The sequence below is a fragment of the Erinaceus europaeus genome, chromosome 3 (genome assembly GCF_950295315.1).
Source record: "Erinaceus europaeus chromosome 3, mEriEur2.1, whole genome shotgun sequence".
Classification (NCBI taxonomy): domain Eukaryota; kingdom Metazoa; phylum Chordata; class Mammalia; order Eulipotyphla; family Erinaceidae; genus Erinaceus; species Erinaceus europaeus.
This window is the reverse complement of record NC_080164.1, coordinates 55232898-55248381: the sequence shown is the minus strand read 5'-3', so window position 1 is coordinate 55248381 and position 15484 is coordinate 55232898. Positions and strand designations below refer to the sequence as shown.

At 37.3% G+C, this 15484-nt stretch overlaps 1 protein-coding gene across 3 annotated transcripts in view; it reads right to left on the bottom strand.

Annotated features, from left to right (window-relative positions):
- USP34 (ubiquitin specific peptidase 34) overlaps positions 1 to 15484 on the bottom strand; it is a 254078-nt gene that overhangs the window by 110537 nt on the left and 128057 nt on the right. For all 3 annotated transcript variants that reach the window (XR_009548945.1, XM_060187219.1, XM_060187220.1), the window contains exons 22-30: positions 13109 to 13263; positions 11084 to 11197; positions 10698 to 10797; positions 10423 to 10582; positions 5835 to 5961; positions 5599 to 5746; positions 4117 to 4217; positions 3703 to 3912; positions 1215 to 1340 (exon numbers count right to left, since the gene is read on the bottom strand). Coding sequence is in view for 2 of the 3 variants with exons in the window: in XM_060187219.1 (XP_060043202.1) it covers positions 1215 to 1340; positions 3703 to 3912; positions 4117 to 4217; positions 5599 to 5746; positions 5835 to 5961; positions 10423 to 10582; positions 10698 to 10797; positions 11084 to 11197; positions 13109 to 13263 (1241 nt within the window). In the remaining variant the exon portion in view is untranslated. The remainder of the gene's footprint in view (positions 1 to 1214; positions 1341 to 3702; positions 3913 to 4116; positions 4218 to 5598; positions 5747 to 5834; positions 5962 to 10422; positions 10583 to 10697; positions 10798 to 11083; positions 11198 to 13108; positions 13264 to 15484) is intronic.

The window sequence follows — 15484 nt, the reverse complement described above, 5'->3', positions numbered from 1 at the left end:
GCTACTGTTAACTATTTTCCAGGTCCTTTTTTTTTCCTTCCACTTCTAAAAATTTTATGACCTTCTAAAATCCTATACTGAAGTGCTAAATCATAGACAACCATTAGCTTAATATTAGGATATTGTTATTATTAAGTAGCTTTAAAAGAATTAATTTTAGGGGGCCTGGAGGTGGCTTACCCAATAGAATATATGTAGTACCCTATGTGAGGACCTGGCTATTACATGGGAGCACCAGCAGGGAAGAAGTTTCATAATCCTTAGAGTAGTATTGTGGTGTCTCCTCACCCTACCCTTTTTTTGCCACCAGCGTATGGCTAGAGTACCTGCACTACGACTCTTCCTAGTGACCACCTACTTTATCTTCTTTTATTATTTGATAGGCCATAGAAACTCTGAGAGGGGAAGGGCAGGGTTATTTATTTAAGTGTTTGATAAAACAGAGAAATTGAGGAGTGGGGCTTATAGAGGGAAAGTGAAAAAGATGCTTGCAGCACAACTTCATCTTCGTGAAGTTTTCCCCTTGCAGGTGGGATCTGGGGGCTTGAATCCGGTTTTTGTGCATAGTAACGTGTACTTCCTATTCTTTAACCCTCTGGGAGTATGACCCAGGGTCTAAATAAATCTTTTAAGAATAAACTGGGTCCCAGGTGGTGGTACACCTGGTAAAGAGCTGACATTACCATGTGCAATGATAGTTGTTCAAGTCCCTGTTCTCCAGCTGTGGGGTAAAAGCTTCACAAGGGGTAAAGCAGGTCTGCAGGTGTTTCTCCCTAACTCCCCACTTCCTCTCAATTTCTTTTTTTTTTTTAACTAATTAACAAGAAATGAATTAACTGGCATTTTGGGCTACAAAGGTGGATCAGTAGCAGAATGTCCACAAGCATAAAGTTCAATCCCCGACATAAGGTTAGCAATAAGAACTCAAAGATGAGGGAAGGTGTGCTATTCTCCTCCCCACACTTACGTGATCTCTATTATGTTCACGATGTTTCCCCTTTCAAAACTATCCTAATATTGGGCAGGAGAGGTGGTCGGGGTAATGAGCATGGCATGACAGCCTCAATTTAGGCACTATGTTAATAATAAAAAAATAGCCTAGCATATTTTGCCCATTAAGGAAAATCTGGGTAAACATCAATTCTACACATTACTGATAGTCAAGTAAATTACTATATAGTTATCCCAGTGTTGAAAAGATTTTGTGTGCTTACCTGTTCATCTGAGATATTCTGGAATGCCATCAACATATTCGGACATGTAGGAAGAAGCATGAGTAACTCCCATACACGTCTAGAAAGATTTTCTGCATGAAGATGAAGTTCTTCACATTTTAAGCTCTGCACAAATAAAAACATCTGGTTACTAAGACTGGTCAGTAAACATAAAATTTTATAAAGTTCAACTTTGACAAAAAATGTTTATTATCAAACTTCTCCAAGATGATCAATTTCCAAATTTCCTAATATGTTTAGTCCTACTTTAACAGAGAGGTAATCCCTTTGTTATATGGTATGTATTATTCAGTAAATAAACAGCAAAGACAAAACAGTGGTTTTCCCACTTAATACTGAACACTTTAGTGGGGGAAAACCACTTTCTTTGGAAGTTTTAAGATGTAAATGAAAATATTAGATATTATCATTCAAGTAAATTTCACTAATGCAGTCAACTATTTCCTCTGAAAGTTACATCTAAGAATAACAAAGCCCTGGGGGTTGGGGGGGGGTAGCGCACTGGGTTAAGCAAGCACACATTGCATGAAGCGCAAGGATCAATGTAAGGATCCAGGTTCAAGACCCCAGCTCCCCACCTGTGGGGGGGGCACTTCACAAGCAGTAAAGCAGGTCAGCAGGTGTCTATCTGTCTCTCGCCGTCTTTCCCTCCTCTCTCGGTTTCTCTGTCCTATCCAACAACAAAACATCAATAACAACAATAACAACCACAACAACGATAAAACAACAAGGGCAACAAAAGGGGAAAAATAGCCACTAGGAGCAGTGGATTTGTCATGCAGGCACCAAGCCCCAGGAATAACCCTGGAGGCAAAAAAAAAAAAAAAAGATTGTGGAAATAAATAAAATAACAAAGCCTTTATTCAATCTGGGAAAACTAGACACGTTTCTCTTTTTTAAATAAATCAAATTTTTCTTCAGTTATCATTTGTTAAATTTGAACTCTACAAAAGTGTTGCAGTCATAGTAAGCTCAATGTTATTACATCTTTGCCAAAAAGCACAACCTCAAAAGTGACTAAGAACCTTGTGAAGTGGTGTAGTGACTGAAGTGACTGTTGGTCCCAAAAGGAGGTGCTGATCTTGACTCCGTGAATAATATGTACAAGGGTGATACTCTGGTTCTTTCTCTGTACCTCTCTCATAATAAAAATTTAGAAGTCAGAAAAAGCTGAAATTTACAGTTTAGCAATTTTCCAGGGAATAAATTATCATTGTCACAAAAATTTATTTTGCATAGACACAGAGAAATTGAAAAGGAAGGGAAGACAGAAAGAGGGAGAAACACCTGAAGGACTGCTTGTCTGCTTGTGAAACTTCCCCTCTGTAAGTGGGGTCCTGGTGGTTGACCCCATGTCCTTACTCATGCACCGTTGCCCCACAATAATTTTTTCTGTATGATAAAATCTAAAAAAATGCCAAAGGTTTCTTCCAAATATCTATATAAAAATCAATTTAGTAATTCTGGCATAATAGTATAAAGTGTGCACACTGTGACGGTCAGCAAATTTTAATTTAAAAATGGCTAAACACAGTACAGAAACAGATTTTTTCTCTTTTTTTGACACCTGAAGACCTGCTTCACCACCTGTGAAGTGACCCCCTGCAGGTGGAGAGCCGGGGGCTCAAACCGGGATCCTTACGCTGGTCCTTGCGCTTTTGCTTAACCTGCTGCACCCGACTCCCAATAGATTTTTAAGAGAAAAAAAGTATATGTGACTATATTTTATGTTATGATCAAAAGACCCTACACTATAGATCAAACAGCCAAAATCTTTTTTTACCAGAGCACTGCTCAGTTCTGGCTTATGCTGGTTCGGGGAATTGAACCTGGGACTTTGGAGCCTCAGGCATAAGAGTCTCTTTGCATAAGCATTATGCTAGCTACCCCCACAATAGCCAAAATCTTTTATTTTAACTTTCTTTGTTGTTGTTTTAACTCTCTAAGGTTCAAGCACTCTTATTGAATAGGCCCACACCAATCTTAATATGCCAAAAACTAAACCTAGTAAAATATTTTTCTTTTTATTGACAGAGAGAAACTAAGGAAAGTGGAGGTAGACAAAGAAGACATCTGCAGCATTTCTTCACCTCAGGTGAAGGACGTTCTCCTCCCCACAATTGAAAGAAAAGATAAAGACAGTTGTTGTTAAAATTCGGAGGCTCCAGCTGGCCGGGCTAGCTTCACGGGCAGAGACTCGAGGACACACGGCTGGGCAGGGAAGCTGTATTTCTTTATTCAGGAACAACGATTCATAAACTAAACCAAACTAATCACCAAACAGAACTCTGCTGCCTCCTTCTCTCGCGGCGGCGCCAAGAAATCTCCAACTCTGGAACTCTGGAACCCTCTCGGGGTTCTTTGGGGCGGGGACAAGCGGGCCCGCGAAACTAGCAGGACTGAACCAATTTTCTTGGCAGGGGGAGAGCATACAACAGACAGTAAAAATGAAAACTGATATAATCACCTCACTATCTTCTACTGCCACTTTTCCTGAGGGTGGTTTAAATGATGCAAGCATTTCTAATAAATCAAACAGGGCAGTCAAATGAGGTTCTTGTAAAAGCAAAAGCATTGGAATGTTGTCCTTCTGAGGGGGTGGTAGACAGGATGCTGGCAGTTGAACACCTTCTCCTTTACGTTCTCTCCTTGGTGCACCCAAAGATACAAATACCATCTATAAAATATGAAGAATAGGGGGGTGAAAAACCACAGTTAGAAACATCAAGTTTTTAGGCCACTAAAAAATCTTATGTATAGCACAACTTCACTGATAATTTCTATAATAAGCATAGTAAATCTAATTTTAAACTATACCACCAAAGAAACTACTGACTGTAAGTCAAAATATGATTGAAAGTCAAACCATATTTATGTGTACCTGCATATCCTTAAAACCAAGCTCATGAAGTGCTTTTTCATCATAATCTGTTGTTAATTCATGTCCAGATGAAATCATTCTTACAGGTCCCATGAGGCCTCCTTAAAGACAGCAAAAATCACAAATAAACTATATAAATAAAAGCAAGTTTTTTCATTAACAATGAGTACACAATTCAACCCTGAAGGCATGCATTAAATGCTTTAAAGGAAGTTCTTGAGAATGATACCAAAAAACTAACAAAAATAGCCAAATGGAATAGTTGACCAATAATATGAAAAATGGCATATATGATAGGTTAAAAGAGATGAGACTAATTAAAAATAATTATATAATCAGTTAATCTAATGAAGGTAAAACCAGTCTGAATTTAAAGTAGGATTCTACAAGTGTAGGGAGGAGATAATGCCAGTATCTTTAAAAAAAAAAAAAAAAAAGACATGGGGCATTTTAAGAACAAGATGCCTTAGATATTGAAAACATGGCAGCAAAGATGAACAGAAAATAGTACTGGGCAGTGGCACAGCTGGGTGAGTGCACATGTTACAATGTGCAAAGGCCTAGGTTTGAGCCCGACCCCCACCTGCAGGGGGAAAGCTTTGCAATTGGTAGGTAAAGCAGTGCTATAGGTGTCTCTCTCTTTTTCTCCCTCTGTATTTCCCACTTCCCTCTCAATTTCTGCAATTTATCCAGTAAATGATAATAAAATTTTTTGATTAAAAAAGATCTGCAAAGAAAGGGCTGTTAACTAAAATTGAAAACATCTATCACAAAGTTAGAAGGGGGGGAAATGAAAGATAAATTAGGGATAATTTCATCTTTTTTGATGAAACATAATAAATTCAGAAAACAGAAATTTAAGACAGGAAATCAATATGATAATTCATGAAGATCATCCTAATAAAATTAACAGTAACAATAAGGTGAGAATCTACTTGTTAGTCACACAAAATATTTCATAATGTTATCCTTTATCTGGAGAGCAAAATGAGATACACAGATGGGATTTAAGGGTGTATTACTTCATGCTCTACTCCCTCAAAAAAATGAAAAATCAAAATTGACAAGAACTCTAGGTACAATTGGAACATTAAGTAATAGGTGGGAAAATGGTACTAATGTTTTCCATAGTGGTTATAACCAGTAACATCCAGAAGGAGAACTACGGAGAGAAAGAAAAAAAAAAACTAGGAATATATTAGCAAAGTGATAATCCTCTCCTAAAATCAAATGCATGAGCTGGACAGACAGCATAATGGTAATGTGAAAGACTTTCATGTCTGAGGCTCACAAGCCTCAGGTTCAATCCTCAGAACCACTGTATGCCATTTTCCTCATCTCTTTTCTTAAAAAAAAAAAAAAATTGTACTGAACCAATGAAATATCTTACTTGGACAGCATATACCTTTTCAAACAAGCAGAATTTCAAAGCTGATATACAATAGAAACTAGAAAACATGAACATTTGAGCTTTTGACTTACCAGGAAACTCTCCCTTTCGGCTGCTCTGACCAAACTCCTGAAGCTGAGCTTGTTGATTTATTTGTTCTTTCTGTAAATTTTCATACCAATGAGTTACTTCAGCCCTAAGATCTGCTACCTGGTCACTAGGATACATTTCAATAGTCATCTGAAATATGAGATGCAACCAATTTAAAAATACAAAATGAACAGACATTTGAACTAGATAATAATAATATGAAACAAACTGTTACTACCTTGTCAGGAAGACCAGCTGGCTGGCATACAACCCTAAGTGGCAGGGACTGTTTGTCACTCAGAGCTTTCAAATGACTACTAATACCAGTGCCTTCAATTTGCCACTGTCTGAGATGATATGCAAACCTGAAATGCACAAAAGCAAAATATAGAAAGGGTATAATTTGCAATGTTTAGTGTTTCATTAAATGGGGGAAAAAACCAGGAGTTTAGTATATTACAATATATGCAACCACAAATTATGTTGACACTCATATTGACTCAAACATAGATACATAAATAGGTAAAGAAGTGCTAAAAATGTCTATAAAAAATTACTTAAAAAGTAGCCTGGGAAGTGGCGCAGTGGATAAAGTGTTGAACTCTCAAGCTATGAGGTCCTGAGTTCAATCCCCGGAAGCACACATACCAGAGTGATGTCTGGTTCCTTCTCTCTCTCCTCCTATCCCTCTCATTAATAAAATATATTTTTTAAATTACTAAAACATTCAGAGCATTATTTTTTAAGGCGTATGTAGAAAAAGAAGCATCACAGAGGCACTAAGAACTTGCAAACATCTACAGCCATACCATCCTGAACATGACCGATCTCTAAGAACTCAAAGAAACATACCCAGATGGAGGCTGAGCGGTAGTGCATTGGGTTAATCACACATAGCTCAAAGCACAAGAACCTGCGTAAGGATCTCAATTTGAGCCCCTGGTTCCCCACGTGCAGAGGGTCACCTAACAAGCCATGAAGCAGGTCTGCAGGCGTCTATCTTCTCTCTCCCTCTGTCTTCTACTTTTCTCTCGATTTCTGTCCTATCCAACAACAACAATGGCAACAATAACAACAAGGGCAAAAAAAATGGGGGAAATGGCCTCCAGGAGCAGTGAATTCGTAGTGCTGGCACTGAGCCCCAACGATAACCCTGGAGGCGGAAAGAAAAGGAGAGGAAAGGAAAGAAATAAACCCAGATAACAGAAACAATAGTAATCCCTACATTTAGAGGAGGAGAAAAGGATACTGGAAAATTTACCAGCAATAGAAATGTTTACTAAGAAGCACCTGGTAAGGGAAGCCAGCTTGGCAGTGGAGCAACCAGTTAAGCTCACATATCACCATGCGAAAGGATCTGGGCTGAGCCCCCACTTCCCACTTGTAGAAGGGATGCTTCACAAGTAGTGAAGCAGGTCAGTAGGTGTCTATTTTTCTCTCTTTTCCTCTTTTCTCTCCCTCTCCCCTCTCAATTTCTCTCTATCCTGTCAAATAAAATAGAGAGAGGCTGCTAGAAACAGTGGATTTGTTGTTGGCACCCCAGCAATAACCTCAGGGGCAATAAAAAGAACTAGCAGCAGCAGCAGAAGTAGCAGCAGCACATGTTAATCAGTCTAACGGGGAAAAAAAAGTCAGAGTTGGGCGGTAGCGCAGTGGTTAATCACAAGTTGTGCAAAGTGCAAAGACCAGCATGAGGATCCCGGTTCGAGCCCCTGGCTCCCCACCTTCAGGGAAGTCACTTCACAAGTGGTGAAGCAGGTCTGCAGGTGTCTTTTTTCCCCCGTCTTCCCCTCCTCTCTCCATTTCTATCTGTCCTGTCCAACAACGAGGACAACATCAATAACAACAATAATAACTACAACAATAAAACAAGGGCAACAAAAAGGGAAAATGAATTTTTTTTAAAAAGTCAAGATTTATAACTTAAAATTATATAATTAGAAAAATTATATTTGGAAGGACATACATTAAGCCTAGCACTCACTAAAATTTGTCAGCTTTCTAAATAAGTTTCAGTGTATAATACAGGAGGTCGGGGATAGATAGCATAATGGTTATGCAAAAGAGACTCTCAAGCCTGAGGCTCCTCCATCAAGTCCCAGGTTCAATCCCCCGAACCACCATAAGCCAGAGCTGAGCTGAGCTGTGCTCTGGTTTAAAAAAAAAAAAAAAAAAAGAATGCAGGATCTAGAGCAATTATATAGTCATGAAATAAAAATAATCAATGTCTAAAGCTAACAGTTCCTTAATAGGAGATCAAGAGATAGATGGATTTAATATATAGAGGTGAGTAAATACACAGCTTGTGCAGCTGAGCAAAAGAAATCTTAAATTTGGGGGATTCAATTTTGTGCTGAGTGTAAGGAGCTGCCATTCTTATCTACTATTTGCCAGTAGCAATAGCAACTGTGTTCCTTAAGTTGTGATAATTAAAAGTATCTCCAGATATTACCTAATGCTTCTAGGGAAACACAATTACTTGTAATTGAGAACCACTGTTTAAAATCATGGTCTTGGGGCTGACAGGTGGCTCTTACAGCACATACTACCATAGCCAGGACTTGGGTTTGAGCCCAGGACTATCATATGGGGGTACGTACAGGAGGAAAACTTCATGAGTGGAGGGGTGCTGCAGAGTTTCTTACTCTCCCTGTCTTGCACCCTCTGTTTAGAGGATAAGACAAAATAATGGTCATTTGGATTAGTTAAGTTCTGAAAGTACTGACCACCAAATGTAGACCTGGTAGGGGAAAAAATAATGACCATATTTCTTTAAAGAAAACAATTATTTTAGAGATATTTTTGTTTATTCTCATAATATAGGATACATAAACACACATTAACTCATTTTTATTCTATAAATTTCAGGCACTAAATACCTGAAACTCCACAAAGATAATGGGACAAAAATTTTGCATTTAAATATGCACAGAAAAACTTAACTGGCACTTGTACTTAATATTTAATTTTATCTGTTTCATCTCTACTTGCCACACACACACACACACACACACACACACACACACACACAAAATAAAACATTATAAAAGGAGTATCTCTATTAAGATTTCAAGAGAAAGAAATTTTTGTACATTTGAAGAGGATTTTGAACTGAAAAATATTAAATTATATAGAAAGCACAAATTAAATTTTAGAAGAAAATTATTTATTTGATAGAGACATCCAGAAATTGAAAGGGGAAAAGTGAGAGGTAGATAAAGGTGGGAGGAAAGGGGGAGAGGGAAGGGGAGAGGGGCCGGTAGCCCTGCTTCTGAAGCTCCCCCTTGCAGGTAGGGACTGGGGCCTAAAACTCAGGTCTTCCTTGCACACTTTGACATGTGAGCCCAACCAAGTGCATCCCTGCCTGACCCTGAAAAATAAAGTTTGTGATACTTTTCTAAAGACTGGCAATAGTGAGGACTGAGGGTCTGAACAAACTGGACCTTTTGAGTTTGTAGACCCTGCAGCAAAGAAAATTTTAGAAGAATACATATCATATCTTTAGTAGTTAATTATTTCTGGAAGGAAAGAGTAAATTATAGTAATTTTAATGTCTTTATACTACTATACTTGTAGGGAATCTTAAATTTATCATTAGAATGCATTAAATTTGTTATTAATTTTGAATAAATCACTGTGTTTATATATTTTATTTGATAGAGACAGAACTAAGGAGGGGTAGGGGGGGAGGGAGGGAGAGAGGGAGGGAGAAGGGAGAGGAGGGAGAGGTTAAGACAACAAAACACTGTTTCAATGGTTTTGAAGCTTCATCCCTGCAGTTGGAAACTGGCAGGGGCTTGAACACAGGTCCTTAAACATGTGAACTCTACGGGATGCACCAGCACCCAGCCCCATCATGTTTACATTTTAAAGATGTATAACTTATAAAGCAGTTGAATTTTCTAAACAGAAATTTTTAGGATTTCCTTCAGTAAAAACACCAAGAATTATTTAAGTTGAAGTCCCAAAAAACTCAATTATAACTAAAATAAGGAGTTTTGTAATGTCTAAATTCTTCAAGTCATGGGTCATGTTATTTATAAGGAATGTATACAAAACATTTTTATTCAGTATTTCTTGATGTTTTAAGTAAAATCTCAATAAATATCAACTGTATGACTTTTGCAGTATCAAACTAAACTTTGAAGTTGAAAAACTTAACAATTTTCTCAACAGTTCTTTGAACTTTTACATGTACCCAGTTAATAACGTTTTAAGCAAACAGAATTTCTTAATTAAAACTATCTACTCACCTTTCATTTCAGTCGATATATTCATAAATGTTAATTTGCTTTATTTCTGTATTACACAGGGTATGTCTAAATTAATTATACAGATATTCATTAACAGAATTTTTTGATCATGTTTCCATGGTAAATGGAAATTCAAAATTAAAATACTGTCTCCTAGTCCAGGAAGAAAAAAAAAACAGCAAATGAAACAAATGACTCAACTGATTCAACTATGAGAGACTATTTGTGTTTTTAGTAGGGGCTTCAGTGAAATTTTTCTGGGTAGTGTTGTTCTGTCTTATCAGTCATTCTAGTATTTTTACAGATGGGAATTCTGCCTGGAGATTCTTATTCATGCAGATCTTATCACAGTGATTATTTTTTTTAATTCTCAGGAATTTGCTCAGAATTTACCAGGGATGTGCCTATTATACAGTTTAACAATGTAAGATTAGTAATTATTTCTACTAATGACTCTTCACAAGTGGCATGTTATGTTTTCTCCACGACCCCAACAAAATCTTTGCTTTAATTTTGGGAATTATTCTTGAACAGTAATAAAGTCTCAAATTATGTTTTATTAAACAAAATTACCTTCGCCTGAAAGCTTCCAGATGTGTCTTCAGCATAAGAAGTCCTCTTTCTATAACCATGAGACTTGAGTTCGATTCCTGTTCAAGAGCGCTAGAAGCTATCATAAGACTCTCCATACATTTGCTAATAAATTCTTGCTCCTTCTCCAAACCTGTCTTACCTGAAAATCAGACATTTAGATGTGACATTAATCTTATATTGTTGTATAATTATATTAAATGGAAAAAAAAAAACTTAACAAAAGTCATTGCTAGAAAGTATTTCAAATCACTCACCATTAATATAATAGGAGTTAATATATTGGATAGCTGCTCGACTGACATCACCAGATTGTGCTCTTAAAGCAATGCCCCAAAACTGGTCCATGCCACAAATCTACGAAAGGAAAATACTTGTATTTTCAGTTATAAATTTTGTTTTAGGGGAGTTCCAGAGCCCCAGCTTATATACTTTCACTGCTCCAACATCTATTTTATTTCAGATTTATCCCCATACCCTAAAGCACTGGAGTTTCCCCAGTGCCATGATAGAAAGCTTTTGAAAATTCAATTAAATTTTCAGAGTCAGCAAACTAAATGCCTTGTAGACTGTAATTCACTAATCTGAGAAAATAAAATTTATTAAAAGTTGATGTAACAAAATCACAAGTCTAAATTCATACCTCTGAGTTTGAACCACCATCATAAGCACTGGTAGCCAATCGAGCCAAGTTACAGAGATGCTGGAACAGGTTTAAGCCGGTCATGCTAATCGTTTCAGGTTTTAGCTGGGGCATCTTTAAAAAATACAAGTTTTTCAGCTAGTTTAATGTGAATACATTTATTTTTAATGAATTTAACGTTAACAGATTTATCTTTGCTAGAAACATTACAAAAGGAAATGTATCAATTTAGCCCTTTAGTGATCTTAAAAAATTAACAATGAAACTTAATTCAGCTAGAGAGCTTGTGGGGCCAAAGGAAAACTCCTGCACTGCTGGGTGGGAATGTAAATTGGTCCAAACCTGGTGAACAGCCATCTGGAGAACTCTCAGAAGGCTAGAAGTGGACCTACTCTATGACCCTGCAATTCCTGTCTTGGGGGTAGATCCTAAGGAACCAAACATACCATCCAAAAAATTTATGTACACCTATGTTCACAATTTATATCAGCCAAATTTGTAATATCAGCACAACTTGTAATAGCCAAAACCTGGAAGCAAACCAGGTGTCCAACACAAGTAGCTAAGTAAGCTGTGGTTTATATACACAACAGAAGACCACTCAGCTATTTAAAAATGGTGAATTCACATTCTTCACTTCATCCTGGATGGAGCTTGAAGAAATCATGTTGAATAAGTCAGAAACAAAAGGATGAATATGGGATTATCTAACTCATTGGCAGAGTTGAAAAACAAGATCAGAAGGAAAGAAATTAAGCAGAACTTGGACTGGAGTTGGTGTATTGCACCAAAGTAAAAGACTCGGGTGGGTGAGGGGGAGAGCACAGGTCCTGTAAAAGGACGACAGAGGACCTAGTGGGGGTTGTATTGTGTGGAAAACTGAGAAATATTAACATGAACAAACTATTGTATTTACTGTTGACTATAAAACATTAATCCCCCAATAAAGAAATTTTAAAATATATATATTTTTTTATTTACTAGAAGTGACAGGAGAGAAAGAATCAGACATTACTCTGGTACATATGCTGCTGGGGATTGAACTCAGGACCTCATGTTTGGGAGTCCAATGCCTGATCTACTGTGCCACCTCCCGGACCACAAATACTTTTATTTATTTATTTATTGTTGTATAAAGATAAAGAAATCATTAAGAGGGAGGAGATAAAGAGGGAGAGAAGAGGGTTGGGCAGTGGCACAGAGGGTTAAGCGCACGTGGCGCAAAGCGCAGGGACAGGCAGAGGGATTCCCCCGGGTCCCCACCTGCAGGGGAGTCGCTCACAGGCTGTGAAGCAGGTCTGCAGGTGTCTGTCTTTCTCTCCCCGTCTTCCCCTCTTCTCTCCATTTCTCTGTCCTATCCAACAACGAATGACATCAACAATAACAATAATAACCACACTACAACAACAAGGGCAACAAAAGGGGAAAAAAATGGCCTACAGGAGCAGTGGATTCATGGTTCAGGCACTGAGCCCCAGCAAAAACCCTGGAGGCAACGAAAAAAAAAAAAGAAAGAAGGAAGGAAGGAAGGAAGGAAGGAAGGAAGGAAGGAAGGAAGGAAGGAAGAAAAAGAGGAGACAGACATATACCTGCAAGCCCTACTTCACCATTCATGAAGCTTTCCCCCTACAGAGAGAAACCAGGGGCTTGAACCCAGTCCTTGCACACTGTAATGTGCACTTAACCAGATTTATGAACACTACTTCTGAACAGTGTATTATATTATTACTCCTGATCAATAATAATAATAATAACCAATACCTCAGCCACACTCATTAGTAATTAGCTTGATAGCTATTGTAATTAATGTGCATACTTTAATTTTTTTGGAAGTATAAACTATTCGTTTGGACAATCTAATTGACAAAATTAAAGCAAAAACCAGATGGTCAAAGCTAAGTAACGACTTCTGATGAACAGTAAATCTGTCTACCTTTTAAAAAAAAACTAAGTCAAAACACGGAGAAAAAATGAGTTAATATTTGAAGGGATAAAAATATGAAAAAAGTCAAGAAAGAAAATTACCTTCTCCAGGAAAAGATGTTTATAAGTTTCCATTCCCATAGCATGCTGATCTTTACTTCGAACTTGATTTAAAAACCAATGTAGTGCATCATCATAACACTCAGAATCTTCTACTAAACAATGCCATAAAATGTCGACTTGCTCTAAACTTAACCCTGGATAAAAAAAAAAAAAATCCCAATTTCTGAATCATGATACGTAACATATTTGCCCTAATTCAATGTACTAGACACAAATATTCCAGAAACATAAAGGAAGTCATTTATAAAAATTACTTTTAAGAAGAGTTTAGATCATTTATTTTTCTAAAACATTAAATATAATTCATATGTAAAACATCTAAAAGCATTCAAGTTGTATAGTATCCTAGAAGAGACATTACTAAAATAAGAATTATCATTGTATTACAGTGAACATGCCCACAAGGAGGATATACCATGCATGATTTGAGGAATCAGCTTTTAATTTTAAAGGGTTTCACAATGAACAGTATGTTGAAAATTTTATTCTAGAGACAAAGGAGATAAATATGTTTCAATGAAAATTGCTTCTTTGTAAACTCTGAAGGAAAAAAAGGATCCTTGTGGAGAATTTACAAAAAGGGAACTAAGACACAAAATGGCTATATAGTATAGGATACAATTAGCTGGCAAATAGATGTAATAGATCGATCTCCCCCCTTTGCTCTCAATTTCTTTTTTTTTTAAAAGAATTTATTTATTTATGAGAAAGATATGAGAGAAAGAACCAGACATCACTCTGGTATATGTGCTGCCAGGGATTGAACTCAGAACCTTATGCTTGTGAATCCAATGCTTTATCCACTGCGCCACCTCCAGGACCACTGCTTTCAATTTCTATCTGACCTATCAAAACATTTAACTACATATATGAATATTTTAAAATTGTTTTTAAAAAGATGAAACAAATGGACTAGCAAAATCACTGCTAATTCATTTTCAATAAGCAGTAGACAGAATTTTGACACTGTTCTAATTTTTTAAAAGTTATGAGCAGATTGAAAACCAGTGTAAATACACTGAAAATAACTATGTTAATATAATATGAGAAGTTTTCTATTTGATTCTATCTGGACAAAAGTACAATAAATCATGCATGAAAAAAATACATACTGAGCAGGGGAAACAGCACTATGGTTATATACATGACTCAAGCCTGATGCTCTAAGGTCTCTCTGTATTTTACTCTCTGCATCTCGGACTTATTAAAATAAACAAATATATATTTTTTAAATCTGGGAAGTGGGCAGCACAACACTGGGTTAAACATACATATTACGCTGCAAAAGGACCCACGTTTGAGCCTCCACTCTCCACCTGCAAGAGGGATGCTTCACAAGTGGTGAAGCAGGTCTGCAGGTGTCTCGATCTCCCCCTCCTCTCTCAATCTCTGTCTTATCCAATAAAATAGAAAGAAAAAAAGGAATGGGGATTGGGGAAGGCTGCTGGGAGCAGTAGGTTCATAGTGTTGTAACTGAGTATCAATTATTTGAAAAAATGAATACTGTGCTCAGAGGGACAAAAATAGCAAAATAAATCATGATTCAAATGAAGTAACTAACATCTTCCAATGTGAATTTATGAAATGGTCCTGGAAATCATGCTAGCAGCATCTTGTCTGATGAATACTTTTACATAAACAAAATTAGCTTTTTTATAGTTCATGCTATTTATAACTTATGTTATCAGTCTTTGTGGGCATGATAAATAATCGATTAATATTAAATAGAAGCTTCCAGGGGCTGAATAGTTTGCTGTGTGGGACTCGGGGCCTACCCTGCACACAGTCCAGGTTTGAGCACTAGAGAACATAGAAGTGTCACTGCAGCACTGGTGGAAGCTCTTGCCCTATGTTGTCTCTCCCACCTCTCTATTTAAAAAGTTGGTCAGGAGTGGGGAGGGAGGAAGACAAAGAAAGGAGTAGCAGAAATACCTCAAAGATAAAGCATAGGAAGGGGGATGGGGAGATAGCATAATAGTTAGGCAAAGGGAGTCAGGCAGTAGCACAGAGGGTTAAGCGCAGGTGGCGCAAAACGCAAGGACCAGCATAAGGATCCTGGTTCAGGGCCCCAGCTCCCCACCTGCAGGGGAGTTGCTTCACAAGCGGTGAAGCAGATCTGCAGGTGTCTTTCTCTCCCCGTCTTCCCCTTCCCTCTCCATTTCTCTGTCCTATCCAACAACAACATCAATAACAACAACAATAACTACAACAACAATAAAAAAGGGCAACAAAAGGGAATATTAAAAATTTTTTTAAATCCTTTTAAAAAATAGTTATGCAAAAAGCCTTTCATTCCTGAGGCACTAAAGGTCCCAGGTTCAATCCCAGGCACCATCATTAGCCAGAGCTGAGCAG